This window comes from Pan paniscus, chromosome 18 (genome assembly GCF_029289425.2).
Source record: "Pan paniscus chromosome 18, NHGRI_mPanPan1-v2.0_pri, whole genome shotgun sequence".
In the NCBI taxonomy this organism is placed as follows: Eukaryota; Metazoa; Chordata; class Mammalia; order Primates; family Hominidae; genus Pan; species Pan paniscus.
The window spans coordinates 76,946,145-76,967,261 of record NC_073267.2 but is presented as its reverse complement, the minus strand read 5'-3'; the positions used below and the strand labels follow the sequence as shown (position 1 = coordinate 76,967,261).

Here is a 21,117-nt window from a genome sequence, read left to right as displayed (position 1 = left end):
AGTGGAGGAGGGGGAGGTGTGAACCAGAGTCTACCAGGGGAATCCCAGCCTCCACGCTGAGCCCCAGGAGTTGCCACCCTGTCACACGGCCACACTGTGTCACTCAGCCAGCCAGCCAGTGACCCCCTCCAAACAGCACCTGCCGCATTTTAGAAGAAATAAAAATTTGTCTTTATTTAAAATGTGGCAATTGGGAAGTACAGTACATGCTTCCCTGTGGCTTGGGGGTGTGTAGTTGGGGCCCTAATTCTTGAGCCAGTCAAGAGACACTTGGGATTTAGCCCTCAATTGCAGCACTGAGGCACTGGTGCCGAGAAACAATCCTGAGGGGGTCCCCAACCCACCTAGTCACTCCTTAGTTTGCAGAGGCACTATCTGCAGAGTCCTGTGAAAGGCTGCAGTGAAGTCTTGCATGAGACTCCCCATCCAGCGGAGTTCTCCAAGCTGCAGGGTAGAGCATTGTGCCAGGAGGGTCTGTTTGGGCTCATGAAACAGTGGAGAGGCGCAGAGGCTCACTGGGAAACCTTGGCCTCACCGGGCCTGGATTGGGCATCGGCAGTGGGCGTGAAGTGGGGGTGGGATTCTTTAGGCCAGGGTCCAGGACACTTGGGGGATCGTAATGCTGGGGGTTTTCGGGGAGGAACCAAGGGCTCACGGAGCTTCCTGTGCTGCAGTGGCTGGGCCATAGGTGCACATGGCTCACCGAGCCACTGCTGGGGAAGGGCCGGGGCTCAGGTTTGGGTCCTGGGCTGCGTCCTGTGGTGGGGTAGTGCCAGGCTGGCCAGGCTGCAGTGCTCGAGGCAGACAGTGACTGATGAAGAAGGCCTGCAGGAAGCGGCGCCGCAGGCCTTCAGGCAGGTAATAGTGGATGAAGTACATGAGCCCCAGGCCCTGGCCGGGGTAATAGCGGCGGCGGGGCCGAGCTGCCAGCAGCGCATCTGTGATGGCATCTACAACTGGGGTGAGGTCGGACATGGCCAGGCGTAGCGAGTGCAGGAACTGCCCATGCAAGTGCTCGATGTAGTCCTTGCCGTAGGCCTGCAGCAGCTCTTGAGGCAGGTTGGCCAGCAGCAATTGCTTGCGCTTTTCCCACTGACCCACGTTTCTCACTGACTCTGGGGAAGGAGTGGCAAGGTCAGAGTGGGATCAGCTAGGGGAGCCAAAGCCAATTAGGACTGTTTAACCCACGCCAGGTCTGCAGCCAAAACTACACCCCCAACCAAAACCATGACCATTCATCAAACCTGACCTGCCCCCATAAGACCATTCCCAGCCCCACTCCCCACCCCCACCCCCAGCCCTGATTCCCACCTGTCTTGAAGCAGCCAGGCTGGATGATGCTGACCTTGACCCCCCAGGGAAGGAGTTCACAGCTGAATGTGTCCATGAGTAGCGCCACGGCCGCTTTGGAGGTTCCATAGGCCCCCAAGCACGGATATGGCATGTCCCCTGCGGATGGATTGGGAGTGGAGCAGCTCAGCTTTGGCAAGGGGCTCCCTAAGCCCTCCCCCACCCCAGGGGGCTCCTTTTTGCTCCAGTTGGGGGGGGGGCACTCACCCGCTGGGCTCCCCACAGTCACGATGCGGCCCCTTGAGCTGCGCAGCAGGGGCAGGAGGCCCTTGGTCAGCTCGAGCGCGCCAAAGAAATTCACCTCCATGCAGCTACGGAAAGTGGCCACTGGAGACAGCTCCGCATCAGCAACTACTTCATTGTGGCCTGCGTTGTTGACGAGGCCCCACAGGCCTGGGGTCACAGAGCAGAGGAGGGAAGCCTTAGGTCAGCCCAGCAGCAAACTTCCAGTCCCCGTGTCCTTCCCACTCCCCTGCCACGCCCTTGCCTGGTGGACACTTGCCACTGACCAGTGCTGGTGGTGTGGGCCTTGGTGAACTCTAGCACGCGGCTAATGTCTCCTGGTTTGGTCAGGTCCATCTGCAGCAGCCTTAGGCGAGGGGAGCAGCAGGTACGCAGCTCGATGGCACCGGGGCTGTTCAACTCCAATACGGTGGCCAGCACCGTGAAGCCCATGGAGTCCAGTTTCTTGGCCGTCTCCTTGCCAAAACCAGAGTCACAGCCTGGCCAGGCCAGGGCAGTCAGTGAACTTCCACTGTGGCCCAGCCTAGCCTGAGACAACCCCAGAATCACCAGGGTCTGGATGGGATCCAGGCCCCTGCAAACCAAGCCACCAGCAGTCAACAACCCTAACTCCTTCCCTAGGCCCATCCCTGGCAGGCTGTGTCCTTCTAGCTGAGCCCTGGGCAGTAACTCTGTGACAGCTGTCATCTGCCTGACTCCCCGTGGCTACCCCACTAATGTGGCTTACAGAAGAGGAAACTGAGGCCTAGTAATGCTAAGTTGCTTCCCAAATTCACACAGGTCAGGTCTGGGACAGTCCCAGGCCCCAGTGTGGTTCTGCTTCTTGATTTCAGGCCACAGCTCACAGGCACAGGCACAGTATTAGTAGGAGCCTCCCTTTCTCTTTTTTTTTTTTTTTGAGACAGGGTCTCGCTCTGTTGCCCAGGCTGGAGTGCAGTGGCATGATCTTGGCTCACTGCAACCTCCCCTCCTGGGCCCAAGCATTCCTTCCTCCTCAGTCTCCTGAGTAGCTGGGACTACAGGCCTGTGTCACCACGCCTGGCTGGTTTTTTCTTTTTTCTTTTTTTTTTTTTGAGACGGAGTCTCGCTCTGTTGCCCAGGCTGGAGTGCAGTGGCGTGATCTCAGCTCACTGCAACCTCTGCCTCCCGGGTTCAAGCGATTCTCCTGCCTCAGCCTCCTGAGTAGCTGAGACTACAGGTGCGCATCACCACAGGCCTGGCTAATTTTTGTATTTTTAGTAGAGACGGGGTTTCACCATGTTGGTCAGGCTGGTCTCTAACTCTTGACCTCGTGATCTGCCTGCCTTGGCCTCCCAAAGTGCTGGGATTACAGGCGTGAGCCACTGCGCCCAGCCTACCTGGCTGGTTTTTAAATTTTTTTGGAGAGATGGGAGTCTCACTATGTTGCCCAAGCTGGTTTTGAACTCCTGGGCTCAAGTGATCCTCCCACCTTGGCCTCTCAAAGTGCTGGGATTGAAGATACAAGCCACCACATCCGGCTTCTCTTCCTTTCTGACTGCCCAGGCCTCTCCTTCCTTAATCTGGACTCTGAAGCAGCCCCTTCTGTAGTCCTGTCCCTTCCTGCCCTCTTGAAGCCCTTCTCTACCTAAGCAGCCAAAGGGATCTTTCCAAAAATGACAATATCCCTCTGTGCTACAAACCTTCCCAGGGCTGCCACAGTCCTCAGAATGAAGCCCAAGCTCCCTGGCTCAGGCCCTGTACAACATGAGCCCCACCTCCCTTCCCAGCCTCAACACCCTCTACTATTTTTTCAGGCTGGAGGCAAGCTGGAGGCCCATCCCCACTTCACCCAGACCCTTGGAATTCCAATCAGTGGCAACAGGGGTGTTTTCTGAGCCCCAGACTACTTGCCTCCAGGACAGGGACCATGATAGATGAAGAAGAGAACAGACCTACATTTGAATCCTTTCCCACACCCACCAAGTGTGACCGAGGTCAGTTACCACTCTTGGAGGCTTAATTTCTGTCTTTGGTATGTGGAGAGAAGAACCACCAGGCAGAGCCAGTGTAGGGGTCCATAGTACTGATAAGCCCCTGCCTCCTTGATTGTTCCCATGCTGATCCTGGCTCCATGGGCAGCCAGTGAGGGAAGGGGAAAGGCCAGTGAGCAGGGAGGCTTTCTGTTCTGCTCCTGCTCCCACCCCTGGCCCTCAACCCCGCCCCCCAACCCCCATCTTCTGGAACAGAAGCTGCAAAGCAGCTCTGTTTCCCTACTCCTGGACCGCTCAGTACGGTCTCCCCATCTCAGCTCCACTCCCTCTACTGAAAACAGCACTGGGCAGGGGTCTTCGAGCTCCTGCTGAGGAGGGGTACTTCCCTGGCAAGTCTGCCTTGGAGAGGGAGGCAAGCGTGTGTGTGTGTGTGTGTGTGTGTGTGTGTGTGTGTGTGTGTGTAGACACACACATGCATATGTGCACTTGTCCGGGTCCCCCTCAGAGCAGACAGGTCTTCCCAAGGGAAACAGACCTCCCAGTTCTGACCTGAGCTGACCACAGGCCTCAGCTCTGTGGTCCCAACAGTCACCCACATCTTGCACACCCTCTTGCTCACGTGCACACCCTCAGATACCTGTACACACTTCCAACCTGGCTGGATGTTCTCACAACGGGCTCAATCCCTACCACCCATTGGCACACACATGTGCACATGTGTGCACACAGGCACCTGATCCTCAGCCCAAACCCTGATCCCACAGCTGAGCTCCAGGAGTAGCCTTGGCAAGTGATTCTCTGGGCATTCTTAGGAGGGAGAGGGGGAGTAGCAGCTCTGCCAGGCCCAAAACACAGTGTTCTTGGCAGGTGGGGCTGAACCTGGTTACCTACTTGTCTTCCAGCCGGGTGTTGAGAGACAACCCCCAAGTGTTCGGGCCCTGGGAAACTTGGAGTCTTACTGATGCTTGTACAGGGCAGGTTGGGTGGTCCTCTCTCCCCCAACCCCAGCTTTGCAACCAGAGATTGGAGGAGCCCAAGTTAGAGAAAGCATCCTTCCTCTCACCTCTCTCTCAGGCTCAAGGCCAGAAGCAACAGCAGCAGCACAAAGGCCTGAGGTGAGACCTCAGGAAAGACTACCCAGCTAGGCCACTAGTACCTGCAGATGGCCTGGGTCCTGTTGAGGTGGCTCACAAATAAAGCAGGAAGGGATCTGCCCTGTCCCCAGAGGCAGAGCCCACAACCTGGCCCCTACTTCATACCCGGGGTGTCTGTTGATTTTCCTTCCTCAAACCTCTGAAACTGGGGTCCGCTGAGGCTTCACACTGCTCCTGGAACCTGGGTCTCTCCTGTCCAGCCCGAATGCTTCCCCATCTCTACCATCTTTGCTGGAGCGCAAGGCCCTTGTGCCTCCTTCCCCCCTACTCTGCCTCAGCAGTCTGGCTTCTTACCTGATTCATGGCCCCTCCCAAGGAAACCACCTCATATCCCCTTCTCCCCACCCCCACACCCAGACTGGCTGTCCCCTACAGAGACCATGTGTACTCCTGCCTTAAGCCTTTGTCCCACATCCTTTCTCTGATCCGAGATCCCTTTCATACTCCACTTATCTCCACTCATCCTCCGAGGCCCCACTCAAGGATTTCCTCCTCCGGAAAATTCTCCCAGCCCCATCTGATCACACAGGGCCCCTACTAGACCGAGGTCTCTGAGAAGCCAGGTTGCTGGCTGCCCCAGCAAAGGCCCAGCGCAAGGACAAAGCCTGGAGCACCTGTCCAAAGCCATGGGTGTTGGCGAGAGACCAGGCTGCTCCTCCCACGATGCAATGGAGTCAGTGCCCCCTGGCCTTTCTCCCCCTCCCCACTTCCGGCCGGGCCTCCAGCCCCCCCCCCTTCCCCTTCCCTCCCTCTGGTGACAGATTTATTCCCTGCTCCAGACAAAGGAGCTCAGCTAGGCGGCCAGAGGCACCTGAGCCCAGCTCTCCAAGAGCTCCTTCCTGGGCACAGAGGACCAGGAGGGCTTGGGGGTGGGGTGCTGGGTGTAGGCTCCGAACTACTGCCTCAGCAGTTTGGCAGTGGGTGGCTAGACAGAAAGACAGCTGAATGTCCAGCTGCCCCTCACGGTGACCTCTAGCTTTTCTGAACTCCAAGGATCCCAGCCAGTGGGGGATGGGTGGGGTGGGGAAGTTCCCCATATAAGCTCTTCCCTCTGGCCCGAGGAATGGGAGATGGGTATCTTAGGTGGGGATGTCAGGCAGAGTTCAAGGGGTAACGATCCTCCCTTCTCAAGGCCTCCGAAGTCCCCTGAGACTGCTCTCTTGGGGAAGGGAATGGCATAAACTCTCAAACTCCAGGAGGTTCCCTCTTCTCAGCCACCAGTCAGTTTCCTTCTCGAACCGGCCCACTCCCTGTCTCACTTTCCCTCCAACACTCCCCGCAGCGGCAGGTAGTGAACCCGGGCTTGGGGAGGTGCCCGGCGCTCCCTACTTGGCTCGCTCCCTACACCCAGGGGTGGAGAACTCTCCCACTCTTGCGCTGAGGAGCCCGCCTTGGCCGTGCCCATGGGGAGTCAGTCTTGTTGAGTGTCCAGTCCCGCCCTCGAGCCTGGAGTCCCCGCGCTCCGCGACCCGCGCACTCACCGGTGATGAGCACCGCGCGAGTGGCCACCGGCAGGCGCTGCGGGCGCGCCAGGCGTGACAACGCGATCCAGCCGGCGGCGGCCAGCACGGCGAGTGCGGCCGGCGGGGGCAGCAGGCGCTGGCACAGCCAGTCGAGCGCGGCCAGCAGCGCCAGCGCCGCCAGCAGCGGGCGGCCCAGACGCAGGTCTGAGCGCAGCAGCTGCAGCAGCGCGCGGGCAGCCACGAGCAGCCAGGCGCCGCCCGACGGCCAAGGCCAGCGCTCCATGGCGGCCCAGCGGGCTGGGGCGGGGCGGGGCGGGGGCCGGGCCGGGGAGCGGGGAGAGAGCGTCTGGGCCGGGGCGCGGAGTGCGGGGGTACACCGGCCTGGGGCGCGGGAGGGACACTCGCTTTCTCTGCTCGCCCTCGGGCCGAGCTTATAAAGAGCCCCGGGGGCGGGGGAGAGGGCGGGGAGCGGGAGGGGCGGGGGCGGGGCTTTCCTTCACTTCTCTCCCGGCACCCCCCGCAGGGCAGGTGCTCCCCCCCCGCCCCGCCCCCTCGACCAGATTCGATTTGGAAAAAGCCGGAACAAAGTCCCAAAGTTGCTGCGCTCGAGGAGCCGCCTGGCTGCGGGCGGTGCTTGGGAGAGGGCCCGTCGGTCCAGCCCGGGTGCCCGGCCTCAGCTCTCCGCCGCGCCCCCACCCACACGCCCGGGGCCGCCAAGCCGCCGCGCTCAGGTGAGCACATGCCACTCACGCTTGTTCGGGACACCTGAGGACACGCACAACCGGCATCCCGGTGCCCTTTGCTGATCGCACCACCGCGGCCGCCAAGCCTGCAGGAACACCGCGAGGAACCAGCCGGTGCTCACCCGGTCTCCGCTGCCGCTGCCGCTGCCGCTGCCGCCCGCGCCCGTACACGCGCCGCACTCCCACGTGGTCGGCTGCGCCAGGTCCCTGGCGCACACACCCTAAGGCGCGCTCACTCCTGAGCAGCTCGCGGCCACAAAACCTGCCTGGGACAGGGGCTGGCGGGGGAACAGGACGACCGCTCCGGGTTCTTGGAGTCTCTGCCCCGTCTTTCCCTTTCCTTCCAGGGCTTAACCCTAGGGACGCACAACCCCACTTCCTGCCTCACAAATGTATGTGTGTGGGGGTCAGTGGAGGGTGGGGTGTCAGAGGAAGCATCTAGGTCTCCCATTACTTATGGCCCACCCCCGCCAACCCCAAGAGCCAGGCCAGAGGGACGTCGGTGAAGGCAGCCTCTAGGACAGGGTGGTCCCTGCCTTGCTCCCCTGAACCCCCAGGGGGTAAAATAAGTGGTATGAGTGTGGGTGGATTTTTCTGCCTGCGTGTGTGAAGGTCTCCATGCCTGTGTGTGGCCCAGTGGCCCCCCACCCTGCCCACCCCCGTGTCTGGCACCCTGTGCCTAGCATCCATGCCAGGGCTCTGCCAGGCACTAGGAGTTGGTGTCAGTACCTGGCTGCAGGCTTGATGCTGAGAGCAGTAGGTGTAGCCCTCGACAGAGGGGTCCCTGCTTCCCGTGGGCTTCCAGGCCGTGCTCAGTGCCTCATCCCTGCCCTCCCAAGATCCTGGGAGGTTGTGGACTCCCTGTCACACTTCCTAGCCCTGTTGCTCATTCTCTCTTAGGTGCCCAGGCTCTGCCAGGGTTTCAGGGCAATGCCTCCTCCAAAGCCCTCTCTGCCACCAGACACAGCCCCCTGGTGAGCCAGGGAAATCTCAGGGGAGGCTGGGAGCCAGACCCACCTAAAGGGAGAGTCTCTGGGTGGAGGACCAATTTGCCCTGAGCCACTCCTGTGCCTCCACCTATCCCTCCTCCTAAGGACAGATGACAGGCAAGCCCCGAACCTGGGAGGCAGGACTTGAATGAGGAGGGTGTGTGTGCCTGACCTTGGGTACATGACCTTGTGTGCCTGTGTTTGTAAGCACTTGTGTCCATGGGACTCTGTGGCTTGTCCAGGCCATTTGATTGTGTCACTCCCTATGCCATGACCCTGTGTGTGCAAGTGAGTACATTTGTGTGCATTGTGTGTGTTTCTGGTAACTCTCTGTCCTTCGGTCTGGGTCATCCTGCCTCTAGAAACTTAGGGAAACGTTCCTTTTCCAAAGTCACTGATTCCTGTTGCGGTGAATGTATGGCCCAGGCTTGGAGGCAGACACAGCACCCCTGGCCTGACTTCCTGATTTGAGCTGTAGAGCTTGGATTGGCCAGACCCCCCAGCTTTAGCCACCACACCAAGAGTCTGGCTGTGGTTTCTCCAGCCTCAGTCCATTGGAGTCTTCCCCTTGGAGTGAGGAAGGGAGTAGAAGCTGAGATGAGGGTCCTGGGGAGCCTTCAAGGTCAAGGCAACACAGATAGAACCAGCACTTGCTAAAGCAGGAGTTGAAGAGTAGGGGATGGGGCAGGAAGGCAAGATAAGGAAAGAGGCAGAAGCAGGGTCCTACACTGTCCTGGGAAGGAACCGTGAAGGCCACCATGGGGACAGACTTGCCAGGAGGCGATGTTGGGATTTGCGTTTGGCTGAAGAGTATAACATGGTTAGGATGAGGAAGGGGGTGTTTCCAGCTCAGCTTCTGGAACCTCGTGCCACCTCAGGCAGAGCCATTAGTCTTATGGGATTTGGGTCTTGGTGGGACTGGACCATCTGCCACATTTTTATATAAACTCCCCCCGCCCATTCATCCCACTTCCTAGTCCAAGCCTCCTCCTTCCCAGGACCTATGCTCCAGCTCCTGTGGCCTCCTCAACCACTGACCCCTTATCCCTTATTAGGTGGAGACGTTCTAGAAGTACAAGGTGGTTAGGGCAGTCATCGCTGGCAGAAGCTGGCCCAGCCCTGTCTGAGGCCTGTTGCCAAGTCGTGCCTGCCTAGGGGCAGAAAACCAGCCTCTGCTAGAAGCAGGAGTCTAGGCTGTCAGGGGCCTCCAGGGAAGAGAAGCGGAGAGGGGCAGTGGGCAGGAGCCTCAACAGATAAAGCAGGGCCTGGCAGGGCAGAGGAATGAAGGGTGACCAGGAGCAGAGCCCCTGAGCCACTCGGCCCCTAAGCCCTCAGCCCACAGCCTCCCTTAGTCCTTTGTCCCAGCCTCCAACCCGCCTTGGTCAGAAACCTGGTTAACCAAACCCTTAGCACGCCCCAGGCTCTGGAGGACAAAGGGGTGGGCAGGCGGGCTCTGGTCTCCTCCAGCGGAGTCCAGCAGCTCACTGGTACCCTCTGCTGGCCGTGTAGGGAGAGCACGGCTCTGAAGGAGCTAAAGACCAGGTAACCCACCGGCTGCTGGGTTGAGGAGAGGGGAACAGATGTCTACAGTAGGGGGTACCAAGTGGCAGACTCCAGGAGCCCTCTCGCTCTGTCCTCTGACTGTACTTGGGTTCCTGGAGCAGAGCACTCAGCACTGACTTGTCACCTCCTCTTCCCTCTGCAGCTAAGAGGCTGCAGATTCCCAAGGAGCCCCTGCCCTGCACTCTGCTTCACGCCTTCACCCCCACCATGCCTCCTCTTGGCAAAATGGCAGAGGGTCCCTCTTCCTGCCAGTGGCCAGGGTCCTAGACCCCATTGCTCCTTGTCCTCAAAGACAACAAACTTGTTTTGAGTTCCTACTGCATGCCAGGCCCTGTGCTGGGCACCACAGATATAGCAACTGACTACTGGCCCCAGCAGCAAGTGTACTGGCGCTAGCCTCACCCATTGGGAACCTCAAGCCCGTATCCCTTTCCACAAGCATCTCTCTTGTGGCTGGGCGCGGTGGCTCACGCCTGTAATCCCAGCACTTTGGAAGGCCAAGGCAGGCGGATCACCTAAGGTCAGGAGTTCAAGACCAGCCTGGCCAACATGGCGAAACCCCGCCTCTACTAAAAATCCAAAAATTAGCCAGGTATGGTGATGCATGCCTGTAGTCCCAGCTACTCATGAGACTGAGGCAGGAGAATCTCTTGAATGTGGGAGGCGGAGATTGCAGTGAGCCGAGATTGTACTACTCACCGCACCCCAGCCTGGGTGACAGAGCAAGACTCTGTTTCAAAAAAAAAAAAAAAAAAAGCATCTCTCTTGTGTTTTCTCCTACTGTTTTCAGCTGCATTTCTCTAAAGTTGTCCATAATCACCATCACCACTCTCCCCTCCCGGCCTTTGCCTGGGACCAGCTCCCAATCGTAACCCCCTAGTCCCCAAATCCCATAGACCCATCTCTGGCTTCAGCTAATTTGGCCTCTTCAAAGCCTCGGCCCTGCTGACCTCTCTTTCCTGCCCCAAGCCCTGTCTCCCTTGGGTGCCTGCGAAGCCACGGCTGCGGGGTTTCCTCCGACCTCACTGCCTCTCCTTCTCAGCCTCCTTCTCCAGCTTCTCTTCCTTGTGGGTGAAGCTCTGGCTGTAGAGGCCTCACCCTCGGCCCTCCCCACACCATGAGCTCATCTTTCTACTCACATGCTGGCGACCTCCCTGCTTGCTTTCTGGCCAAGCTCTCCCTTTTGACCACAGGCCCACATGTCCAGCTGCCCCTGGACACTTCCCTTGGACACACATAGGCCCCTCAGCCTCAGCATGTCTAAAGCTGGTCCTGGCAGCCATCGTGCCCCACCACATCCTCAATCTTCATGCCATGCACTGGCCTCCAAATCTCTTGCTGTGTCCCAAGCCCTGGGCTGGGTGCAGATACCTCATCATAGCCTTTATAGTAGTTGTCATTATCACCATTTTACATTCAAGGGAACTGAGGCTTCCAGAGGTGAAGGGAATTGCTCAAGCTCTCAAGTTCCACTTGCGTTGGAGTCTTGGACCAGCCCCAAGATTCAAACTCAGGTGTACCTGAACCCAAAGTCTGGGCTCTTGAGAACTGTGTTAATACGGGGCTGTGTTGGTCACCTGTGGCATCTTAGACTTCATCCTGAGGGCAAAGGAGAGCTTGGAATGGTTTTGAGCAAATGAGACCCCCATCCCAGGTGGACAGGAAATGGATCTGGGGAAGAGTGGAGGCTGACTAAATTATTATCACTCTTAAATTTTATTATGATTATTACTTTATTATTATTATTACTACTTTTAGTTAGAGATGGAGTCTTGCTCTGTCACCCAGGCTGGAGTACAGTGGCACAATCACGGCTCACTGCAGCCTTGAACTCCTGGGCTCAGGCGATCCTGCCATCTCAGGCCTCCGTAGTAGCTGGGACTACAGGCGCTCACCACCACACCTGGCTATTGTTTTTTAAATTTTTTGTAGAGACAGGGGTCTCACTATGTTGCCCAGGCTGGTCTTGAACTGCTGGCTTCAAGTGATTCTTGAGGCTGGGAGTCTTGTTCCTGCATCCAGATGAGGGACGGAGCAGAGGTCTGTTCAAACAAACTGAGCTTGAGGCACCCCTGAACATGCAAAGGCTGAGCCCCAAGGCAGGTGGAAGCCTGTGGGCTCCAGCATGTTGCTCCTGTAGCGTGGGAGCCCTGGAGGTTGCCGACTCCCCTCTGATTACCCTAGGCATGAACTGAACTCGCCCCTGCCTCCACCATTTTTCAGAGCTATCCCATCTGGGCTGGGCACCTGGAAACCACGCCCTTCAGTTACGGAACTGAAGGAAACCTCCCCTCCAGTTACCAGAGAGGGAGGCAGTAAGACACAGAAAGCCAGGAGCATCACTTGTGTTTTCAGCCTGTGTCTGGCACCCTCCTCCGAACTTTTACTGTCTCCAGGATTAAAGGCAGATGTTTGGGGATTAGGGTCCTTGAGTTTGGGAAACAGAGAGAGTATGTTCTGCAGGGCTTTCTGGACCAGTCCCAGGCAGAAAGCAAGCCTCAGCTGAGAGCATTTGGAGGGAGAGCTTGATTGACTCTGGATGAAATCCTTCTAGGATCCGTCTTGTATCCTCCAGTGTGGTTGTGTGTTTGTGGCATGCCAGTCCTTGTGCTTAGCTTGCTTGGTCTTTATTTTATTTACTATCCTCACGTCATCACTATGAAGTAGGTACTATCATTATCCTTATCCTATACATAAGGATAAGGCTACCGACCTTTTGCTATTTGCTGCTCGATTAAAAACAAGTCTCCCAACGACGGAATTGAGGCAACTTGATTGTTAAAACTCATTCCAAACTTGTCTCCTTACAGCTTCCATCACCCCGATTCAGGCCTTTTCTTGGCAGAACAACTGCAAAAGATACAAAAATTAGTTGCTGTTGGCTGGCTGTTTTAATTTATTTGCATATACATAATTCAGCCCCACCCCTGGTGGCTAATACGCCCCCTGGGGAAGCTGTGGCTGTCTTCTGATTGCTGGTGGGGAGGACTGTGTGTGTTGTTTTTTTAAATAAACCGAAACCAGATGGAGGGGGGTTTTGTTCACAGCCTTGCCTACAATTTTCTCCAGCGAATTCCTTGAAAAGTCAACCACCTATGAGTGGTGCCTCTGCTCCGTGGAGGTCCCTCACCGCTGGTATGCAAATATCGAGCAGGGTTGATATTTCTCAAAGAAGAAGAGCTTCTTGGCCTGAGGGCTTTCCAGAATGCGGGGTCATCTCCTGGTTGCCCCCAGTTTTAGGTCTGTACTTACAGTTAATGTCCTCGCTCTCCTTCCGCCTTGTGTTGGGAGTGGGCTGGGGCGGGGGAGTCTTGGGCCAGGCTTGAGTCAAATCACCTAGACCAACCACTTGGTATAAAAATGTGAATTCCAGACCCCCACCTAAACCCCATTTGCAGCACTGACCTCCGGCACGAGACCCCAACTCTCCAGCTGGGTTGATTTTTGCAGTCAGCGGAGGGGTTATTCTCCTAAAGGGGCCCAAGCCACTCCTGCTTCCATCCTGGGAAGGCCAGAAGCTGGAGGTGGTTATCGAAATATTTTTAACCGCCAGCCAGGTCCAAGGCTTTGTAATGCCCCGGGAGCCCTCATTAAGCGATTCCTTGTTCAGAGAAATGAGGCGAGTGTACCCACTGGTCACCCTGCCAGAGGTTTAGTATTTTTTCTTTGGAACGTGAATTGGGCATTGTCGTAGTGAAGTGTGACCCAGTCCCCAGGCAGGGGAGAGCACTTCTTTCCCAGCTCTGACCTTCATTCCTAGCTCAGAACACCTTTCTTTTGGATCCCAAGCTTTTTCAGATAATTGTGTCAGGTTACATAAGGCTCTGAGATATGAACACTCAAAGGAAATTCCGGTGAGAGCAGGTCTGAGAGGTTCCGGCACATAATTTGCTTTAAAGTATTCGAGGAAAACTTCAGGTGTCTGAGGCCAGCACATTTTTGAAATAAAATAAGAGCAGCCAACAACTTTGCATGGATGTGCCATTCCCCATAGAAATGAGCGAGCAAAAAGATTTCACACTGAAAGGAAATACCCCCTCCCCAGGGAGCCTGTGCAGGGGCGGGAGGGGGCTGGTGGGGGAGAGGTGGGAGTCAGTTGCAAGAGAACAGCTTGGACCAGGCTGCCATTGAAATGGAAATCTTCACCAGCCAGGATCACTTTTTTCCCCCTTTCTGCATCTTAGGTGACACGTGGTAAACACAAGACTGCAGTTTTCCAAGAAACATAAAATAAAAACTGAATTACTGGCAGAGAAGCTTTAAAATCTTTGGTTCCTAGGACTCTGCGGGCACATTTTCCACACACCATGATTTTTATTTCATTTGCCTCTGAGGGGCGGCCCTCCAGCAGTTCTGTTGCATAAGGTACTGTTTCCAAACACCTTGTCCCCAACTGGTGACACAGAGTAAGTTTTATCTAGGTCTGAGAAGAGTTCTGGAAGAGTGACATCGTGTTCCAAGTCGCACCGGTTACAATCAACAGTAGGAAGGTTGCCAAAGATCTCACCAAGAAAGATGAGAGAATATTTTAAATACTAAATGGCACTTCTTTCTTAAAGCATGAAGTGGTCGTAAAAACCACTTAACAGGGAAGAAAATTAATGGGAGGAAAGTGCCTTGAATGCAGCAAATTTTACAAAAAGCTTAACAAGGAACATGGAAAAAATAGATTTACTATGTTGAAGAGGTGGGATAATATAGGAAAGTCCATTTTTACACAAAAATAATTTGGTTATTTACACAAGGCTTCACAGAAGAATTCCTATAAGTAGCGCTATCCTTTTTTATTCTTCACGTGTTTGACACACATTTCTTTCTTTATGATTATTATTTTTAGAGACAGAGTCTTGCTTTGTTGCCCAGGCTACAGTGGTGCAGTCACTCATAGGTCACTGCAGCCTCGAACTCCTGGGCTCCAGGGATCCTCCCCTTCTCAGCCTCCTGAGTAGCTTGGACTACAGGCATGCGTCATCATGCACCGCTAATTTTTAAATTTTTTGTAAACACAGGGTCTTGCTATGTTGCCCAGGCTGGTCTTGAACTCCTGGGCTCAAACAATCCTCCCACCTTGGCCTCCGAAAGTGCTGGGATTACAGCGGCCTCAACACACATTTCTTGAGTGCTTAGTATGTTCTGGGCTTAGTAAGTGCTGGGATTACAGCAGCCTCAACACACATTTCTTGAGTGCTTAGTATGTTCTGGGCTCTGTGCTAGGGAAGCAATAGTAAACAATACAAACATTATTCCTCCCCTGTGGGAGGAATAATAATTCCCTCCTCTTCTGTCTGACTGGAGGGACAGGCCCTTATCAGATCATTACACAATCAAGGAGACCCAGAGAGAAGAAACGAGAAAGCAGAGTCCCACGGTGCTATGGGAATGATGGTCTCTATTCTGGGGACCACAGAGGGCTTTCCCAGAGGAAGTAAGTTTCCAGGTAGTGTGAGCTTCAAATGCAAAGGCCGTGGGATAGACAGAGCTGTGGTCAGCCTGAGCCAGGGGGCACGCAAGGTCTTGGAGACTGCGGTGGCCACAGTGAGGAGGCGGTTTCTATTCCAATTTCATGGTATATGGAAATACCTCTCCCTAAGGAGTGGGGAGTGTTGTTGAGGGTTGTAAGCAGGAAGTAAAAGAATCAGCTTGGCGTGGATTTTTTAAATTTTGTTTTTGTTCTAAGACAGCCACAGGCTGTAAGGAGAATGGACTGATAGGGGTGGGGACGGGGACAGGGAGGGCCCCCGTGGAAATCAAGAGCCAGTCAGAAGGCCAGGGCAAGAGATGCTGGTGGCCATGAAGACACGCCAAGTGGATGGGCTGAGTCATCCAGGGCCCATTGGAGAGGGTACTGTGACCCAGACGAAGTGGGCCCAGAGAGCGAGAGCTGTGGCTGATCATCTCCCACCCAGTCTAATTTAATAATTAAATTTACTTCCATTTGTTGATGATGCGGACAGCATCATTTCCTGGTAGAAAGACAAGGACGGTCTGGATGGGAGGCACCCGTGATTACTACCCATTGAGCACTCTTTGGGTGCTCTATATGCATGGCCACATTTTCAGGTCTCATCACAGCCCTAGGCAGTAGCTATTGTTACCCCCATTTCAAATACAAGCAAATTGAGATTATTAAAGTTGAAGAATTTATGGCCAGGTGCAGTGGCTCACGTCTGTAATCCCCAGCACTTTTGGAGGCTGAGGCGGGCAGGTTGGAGACCAGCTTGGCCAACATGGTGAAACCCTGTCTCTACTAAAAAAAAAAAAAAAAAGCAAAACAAAAACAAACAAGCAAACAAACAAAAACAAAAATTAGCCAGGCATGGTGGTGGGCACCTGTAATCTCAACTACTCAGGAGGCTGAGGCAGGAGAATCGCTTGAACCTGGGAGGTGGAGGTTGCAGTGAGCCGAGATTGTGCAACTGCACTCCAGCCTGGGTGACAAAGCAAGATGCCGCCTCAAAAAAAAAAAAATTACCCAAGGTCACCATCTTATAACTGGCACCATTAAGATTGAACCACTAACCTGCCCTGGGACAGGTGAAGAGTGCCCGGAACCCTGGGATCACACTGGCTCTAATTATGGACGTATCTGTCGGTTCAGGCCCAGGGTGGGCTGATCCAGCTTTGTCCCTGTGGAGTCACCTCTGGCAGCTCCCAGGAGCCCTGTAAGTCAGCTCACATGTGTGTGTGCACACCTGGAAAACTACAGTTGGCCTTTTTCTCCCCGTGGCCCTTGGCTGTTCTATCCTGGGCAGACCTCCCTTGCGAATCACTGGCTGCAGCTCTGGCTAGGAACAAGTCCTGCCCAAGGGGCTGACTTCTATAAAATGGTCTCAAGTTTTCATAGAAATTGGCCAGGTTGCGGAGAGGGTGTTGTCGGGAGGAGCTGGAACAACACAAGTTAAAGAGAACCCTGTGGGAAGAAGCCTGAGGGTGAAAACAGATGTTGCCAGTTCCAGGAGCTGCAGAATCGTCACAGAGGACAGGAAGAAGCTCCACATACCAGAAGCCTGCCCAGCAGGGCATTGGAAGCCACACTTTGTCATTTCAGTTGATCCTAAAGGCAAAAGGGAGCCCTGGAATCTCTTAAGCAAGGCTGATGAGGTGCTGTTTTCACATTTAGAAAGATTTCTCTGGCACCTGCCAGGCAACATGTGACTTTCCTCAGTCGGTGATGCCCTGTGCAGTGTCAGCTTCTGGATTGGGGACCACACAAGGATGACAGACTCAGAAAGAGCATGATCAACTTGAGGTCAGGAGTTCGAGACCAGCCTGGTCAACCTGGTGAAACCCCAACTCTACTAAAAATACAAAAATTAGCTGGGTGTGGTGGTGCACGCCTGTAATCCCAGCTACTCAGGAGGCCGAGGCAGGAGAATTGCTTGAACCTGGGAAGTGGAGGTTGCAGTGAGCCAAGATTGCGCCACTGCACTCCAGCCTGGGTGACTCCGTCTCAAAAAAAAAAAAAAGCATGATCAAACTGCCTGTGCTTTTCAAAAGCAGATTTGGGGTGAGAGAATCATCTTCTCACAGAACCTGGCTTGGAGTCATGCAAAAAGATGTCAAGGGAGGCCAGGCGCCATGGCTCATGCCTGTAATCCCAGCATTTTGGGAGGCTGAGGTGGGTGGATGGCTTGAGCTCAGGAGTTTGAGATCAGCCTGGGCAACATAGCAAGACCCTGTCTGTACCAAAAGTACAAAAAACAAAACAAAACAAAAAAAACCCCGAGCCAGATGTGATGGTGTATGCCTGTAGTCCGAGCTACTCAGGAGGCTGAGGTGGGAGGATCGTTTGAGCCCAGGAGACGGAGGCTGCAGTGAGCCAAGATCACGCCACTCTGCTCTAGGCTGTGTGACAGAGAGAGAACTCATCCCCCGCCCCCCCAACCACCCCCCTCCCGCCCGCTTAAAAAATAAAAGATGTCAAAGGAATCTGAGCTGTCTCTTGGATTTTTGTTTCAATTGAAAACAGCTTTCACTGGGCATATATATGTGCACTTAACCCTGTTTACAAACCACTGTATCCATTTCCTATTGCTGCTGAAACAAATCACTGCCAATTGTGTCATCTTGACAGTTCTTGAGGTCAGAAGTTGGAAATGGGTCCCCCTGGGCTAGAGTCGAGGTAACAGCAGGCTGATTCCTTCTGGAGCCTCTAGAGGAGGGTCTGCCCCCTAGCCTTTTCCGGCATCTAGAGGCTGCCTGCATTCCTTGGCTCAGGCCCCTTCCTCCATCTTCAAAGCCCACAGTGTAGCACCTTCAAATCTCTCTGACCTCTGTCGTTACATGGTCCTTCTCCCATGTGACCCTCCTGCCTCCCTCTTATAAGGACCTTTGTGACTACATTGAGCTCACTCAGATAACCTGGGATAATCTCTTCCATCTTGAGATCTTAACTTCATCTCATCTGCAAAATCCCCTTTGATGTATCACATAACACATTCGAAGGTTCCAGGGATTAGGGCGATGACATCTTTGTGGCACTATTATTCAGACTACTACCTCCTCTAACAAAGAGAAGGAAGGATAGTCTGGCAACTGAGAGGAGGATGGGCCGGAAGTGGGCAGGCTGATGTTAGGGAGAACTGGAGGCTGCTGCAGGCTCAGCAAGGAAGATGCTGGTGGTCTGGGCTGGGGTGGAGCAGGCAGAATGGACACAGAATGTGTTTCAGAGTGAGGGCAGCCTGGTCACAGGCACTATCTGGTTTAGGTGGGCAAGGACTAGCAGGAGAGACATGGGAAGATGCCTAAGTGTACAGATGGGCTTACTGGGTAGATGGTGGTGCCCTTCAGAGGGCCCAAGGGGAGGAGCAGATTTGTGGCAAGGACAAAGAGGACATGTGGGGATGTGTTACATCCCAAACACCAATGGGACATCCAGGAGAGAAGCCCCTGAGTCAAGTGGATCCAGGGTCTTTTGGGTCCCTCCCCTTATTATGGGAATATATGGATTCATCTTTCACTTTGTTTTTTAATTTTTATTTGTATTTGCATTTATTTATTTATTTATTTAAAGACAGAGTCTTGTTCTGTCGCCTGTAAGGAGTGCAATGGCACAATCTCGGCTCACTGCAACCTCTGCCTCCTGGGTTCAAGCGATCCTCCCATCTCAGCCTCCCGAGTAGCTGGGATTACAGGCACAGACCACCATGCCCGGCCAATTTTTGTATTTTTGGTAGAGACAGGGTTTCGTCATGTTGCCCAGGCTGGTCTCAAACTCCTGACCTCTAGTGATCTGCCTGCCTCGGCCTCCCAAAGAGCTCAGATTACAGGTGTGAGCCACCATGCCCAGTCCCACCTTGTTTTTTAAAATATTTATTTATTTATTATTATTTTTTAAAGAGATAAAATCTGACCGGGCACAGTGGCTCATGCCTGCAATCCCATGGTGGCAGGCAACTGTAATCCCAGCTACTCGGGAGGCTGAGGCAGGAGAATCGCCTGAACCTGGGAGGTGGAAGCTGCAGTCAGCTGAGATCACATCACTGCACTCCAGCCTGGGAGACAGAGCGAGACTCCATCTCAAAAAAAAAAAAAAAGAGAGAGAGATAAGATTTTTTTGTGTGTGACAGAGTCTCACTCTGTCACTCAGGCTGGAGTGCAGTGGTGCGATCTCGGGTCACTGCAACCTCTGCCTCCTGGGTTCAAGCCATTCTCTTGCCTCAGCCTCCCGAGTAGCTGGGACTACAGGCACATGCCATCATGCCTGGCTTACTTTGTACTTTTAGTGGAGATGGGGTTTCACCGTGTTAGCCAGGATGGTCTCGATCTCCTGACCTCATGATCCACCTGCCTCGGCCTCCCAAAGTGTTGGGATTACAGGTGTGAGCCACTGAGACCAGCTGAGAGATAAGATCTTACTCTCACCCAGGCTGGAGTGCAGTGGCATGATCGTAATTCACTGCAATCTTGAACTCCCGAACTCAAGTGATTCTTTTCTCCTGCCCCAGCCTCGTGAGTAGCTGGGACTATAGGCACAGGCCACCAGGCCCAGCTATTTTTTTTCATCTTTTGTAGAGATGGGAGTCTCTCTATGTATCCCAGGCTGGTCTCAAACTCCTGGCTTCAAGTGATTTTCCTGCCTCAGCCTCCTTAAAGTGCTAGGATTACAGGTGTGAGCCACTGCATCCAGCCTCATCCTCCACCTTGATTTCTGGGTCATGATCTCTGTTTGACCCGAAGTTTTCCAATTCCAGATAAGAGTTAAGTAGTCAGCTTGTACTCTGAAGCCAGAATAGCATTGATATTTATCTCACATTGAGTTTGAGTTTATCAGTCTTGAAAACAAGAATTTAAGTAATAGGTTATGTCACTTGCACAAGGACCCACACACCTGTCATGTGACAGAGAAGGAGTAGTTATGTTGCCTAATAAAACATACAATAAGTATGCTTGTGACTTATACATTTTAGAGATAAGGATGTTTTCTTTCCCTATCTGTCATATCTGCCTTGGAGATGTGCACAGGACAGATAGCAGAAGACAAAGTGTCTTCCTGTCTTTTGAGAAAGCCTGAGCTCATAGAAGATTCCATTCTGAGTGTCCCCAAGGAGAAGAGGAGAGGGGACTTTTAGGGAAACCAAGTTAGCAGGGAAGTCTCCCAGGTAGAGAAAGGGAAGGGAGGCTGCAGGCCATGGAGCAGAGGAAGCAGGTGTCTGTCCCTGGCAGCCCCAGGGAGAGGCAGGGGCCTCAGGCAGGGATGGCCTCATAGAGCCCAAACCTGAAAATCTTTGTGGACTGGAGCAATGGTTGTGGCCTCAGTACCAGACAAAACCCTGACCAGAGAGTTTTTTGCTTGTTTGTTTTTGATTGTTGTTTTTTGCTATAGGAAAACATGAGTCCTTTGGAATTACCTAGCTAAAAGGAGTACAGTGGAGACTGAGACTGAATTTCCCGGCCAGGCAGGGGCTCACGCCTGTAATCCTAGCACTTTTGGAGGCTGAGGTGGGCGGGTCGCTTGAGTTCAGGAGTTCGAAACCAGCCTGGGCAACATGGCAAAACCACGCCTCTACAAAAAAATGCGAAAATTAGTCGGGCGTGGTGGTGTTCGCCTGTAGTCCTAGCTACTCTGGAGGCTGAGGCGGGAGGATCGCCTGAGCCCAGGAGTTCGAGGCTGCAGAGAGCCGTGATCGTGCCACTGCACTCCAGCCTGGGTAACAGAGACCAGTTTAAAAAATAGAAAAAGACTGAATTTCCCATCAGCCTGGAAGATTGGGGCTTGATTTTTGCTTGATTTAAAGGCAATAAATAAATGAGATATTTTGTGCTGCTTATTTTAAGCTCTTACGCTTCTCGCTTTATATTCTGGGGTACCTGCATTTTTAGTGGTGTAATTTATTTGTCTAGATCTGTTTGCCTCTTAACCTGTAAGCTCCCAGAAGGGTCGGGATATCATGGATGTTCCAGCACATACGCTCATTGAAGTGTGCAGGTTGATGGGGTTGGGGGAGGTCTCTTCTTGAGAGCGGTGGTCTCAGGATAGAAACTGGAAGGGGGCGCTTTTGAGATGTTAGGATTTCGGGGAGACAAGCTGTGACTCGGGAGTAGGGAAAAGTGGATTTTCTAGACGAAAGGTTAGGAAGAATCTGGGAATGGGCCGACTGGGGCACCAAGAGGGTCCCTGGCAAGCCCCGCCCCGGCCGGGGGACCGGCGCGGAGTGACG

General features: G+C 54.0%; 1 protein-coding gene across 1 annotated transcript; it reads right to left on the bottom strand.

Moving 5' to 3' along the window:
* Positions 1 to 147: 147 nt before the first annotated feature.
* On the bottom strand, positions 148 to 6,901 carry HSD11B2 (hydroxysteroid 11-beta dehydrogenase 2). Its single transcript, XM_034940444.3, has 5 exons — positions 6,181 to 6,901; positions 1,860 to 2,072; positions 1,558 to 1,743; positions 1,312 to 1,449; positions 148 to 1,115 (listed from the first exon to the last, which is right to left on the bottom strand). The coding sequence occupies exons 1-5, from the start codon at positions 6,443 to 6,445 to the stop codon at positions 700 to 702; spliced, it is 1,218 nt and encodes a 405-aa protein (XP_034796335.1). The 5' UTR covers positions 6,446 to 6,901; the 3' UTR covers positions 148 to 699.
* Between the last annotated feature and the right edge of the window lie 14,216 nt (positions 6,902 to 21,117).

Excerpts from the sequence above, each read along its gene's own strand:
- HSD11B2 (XM_034940444.3), bottom strand. The coding sequence starts at position 6,445 with ATGGAGCGCTGGCCTTGGCCGTCGGGCGGCGCCTGGCTGCTCGTGGCT. Across the intron at positions 2,073-6,180 it reads TCGCGCGGTGCTCATCACCG|GCTGTGACTCTGGTTTTGGC; the intron begins GTGAGTGCGCGG and ends TGGCCTGGCCAG. Across the intron at positions 1,450-1,557 it reads GACTGTGGGGAGCCCAGCGG|GGGACATGCCATATCCGTGC; the intron begins GTGAGTGCCCCC and ends ATCCATCCGCAG.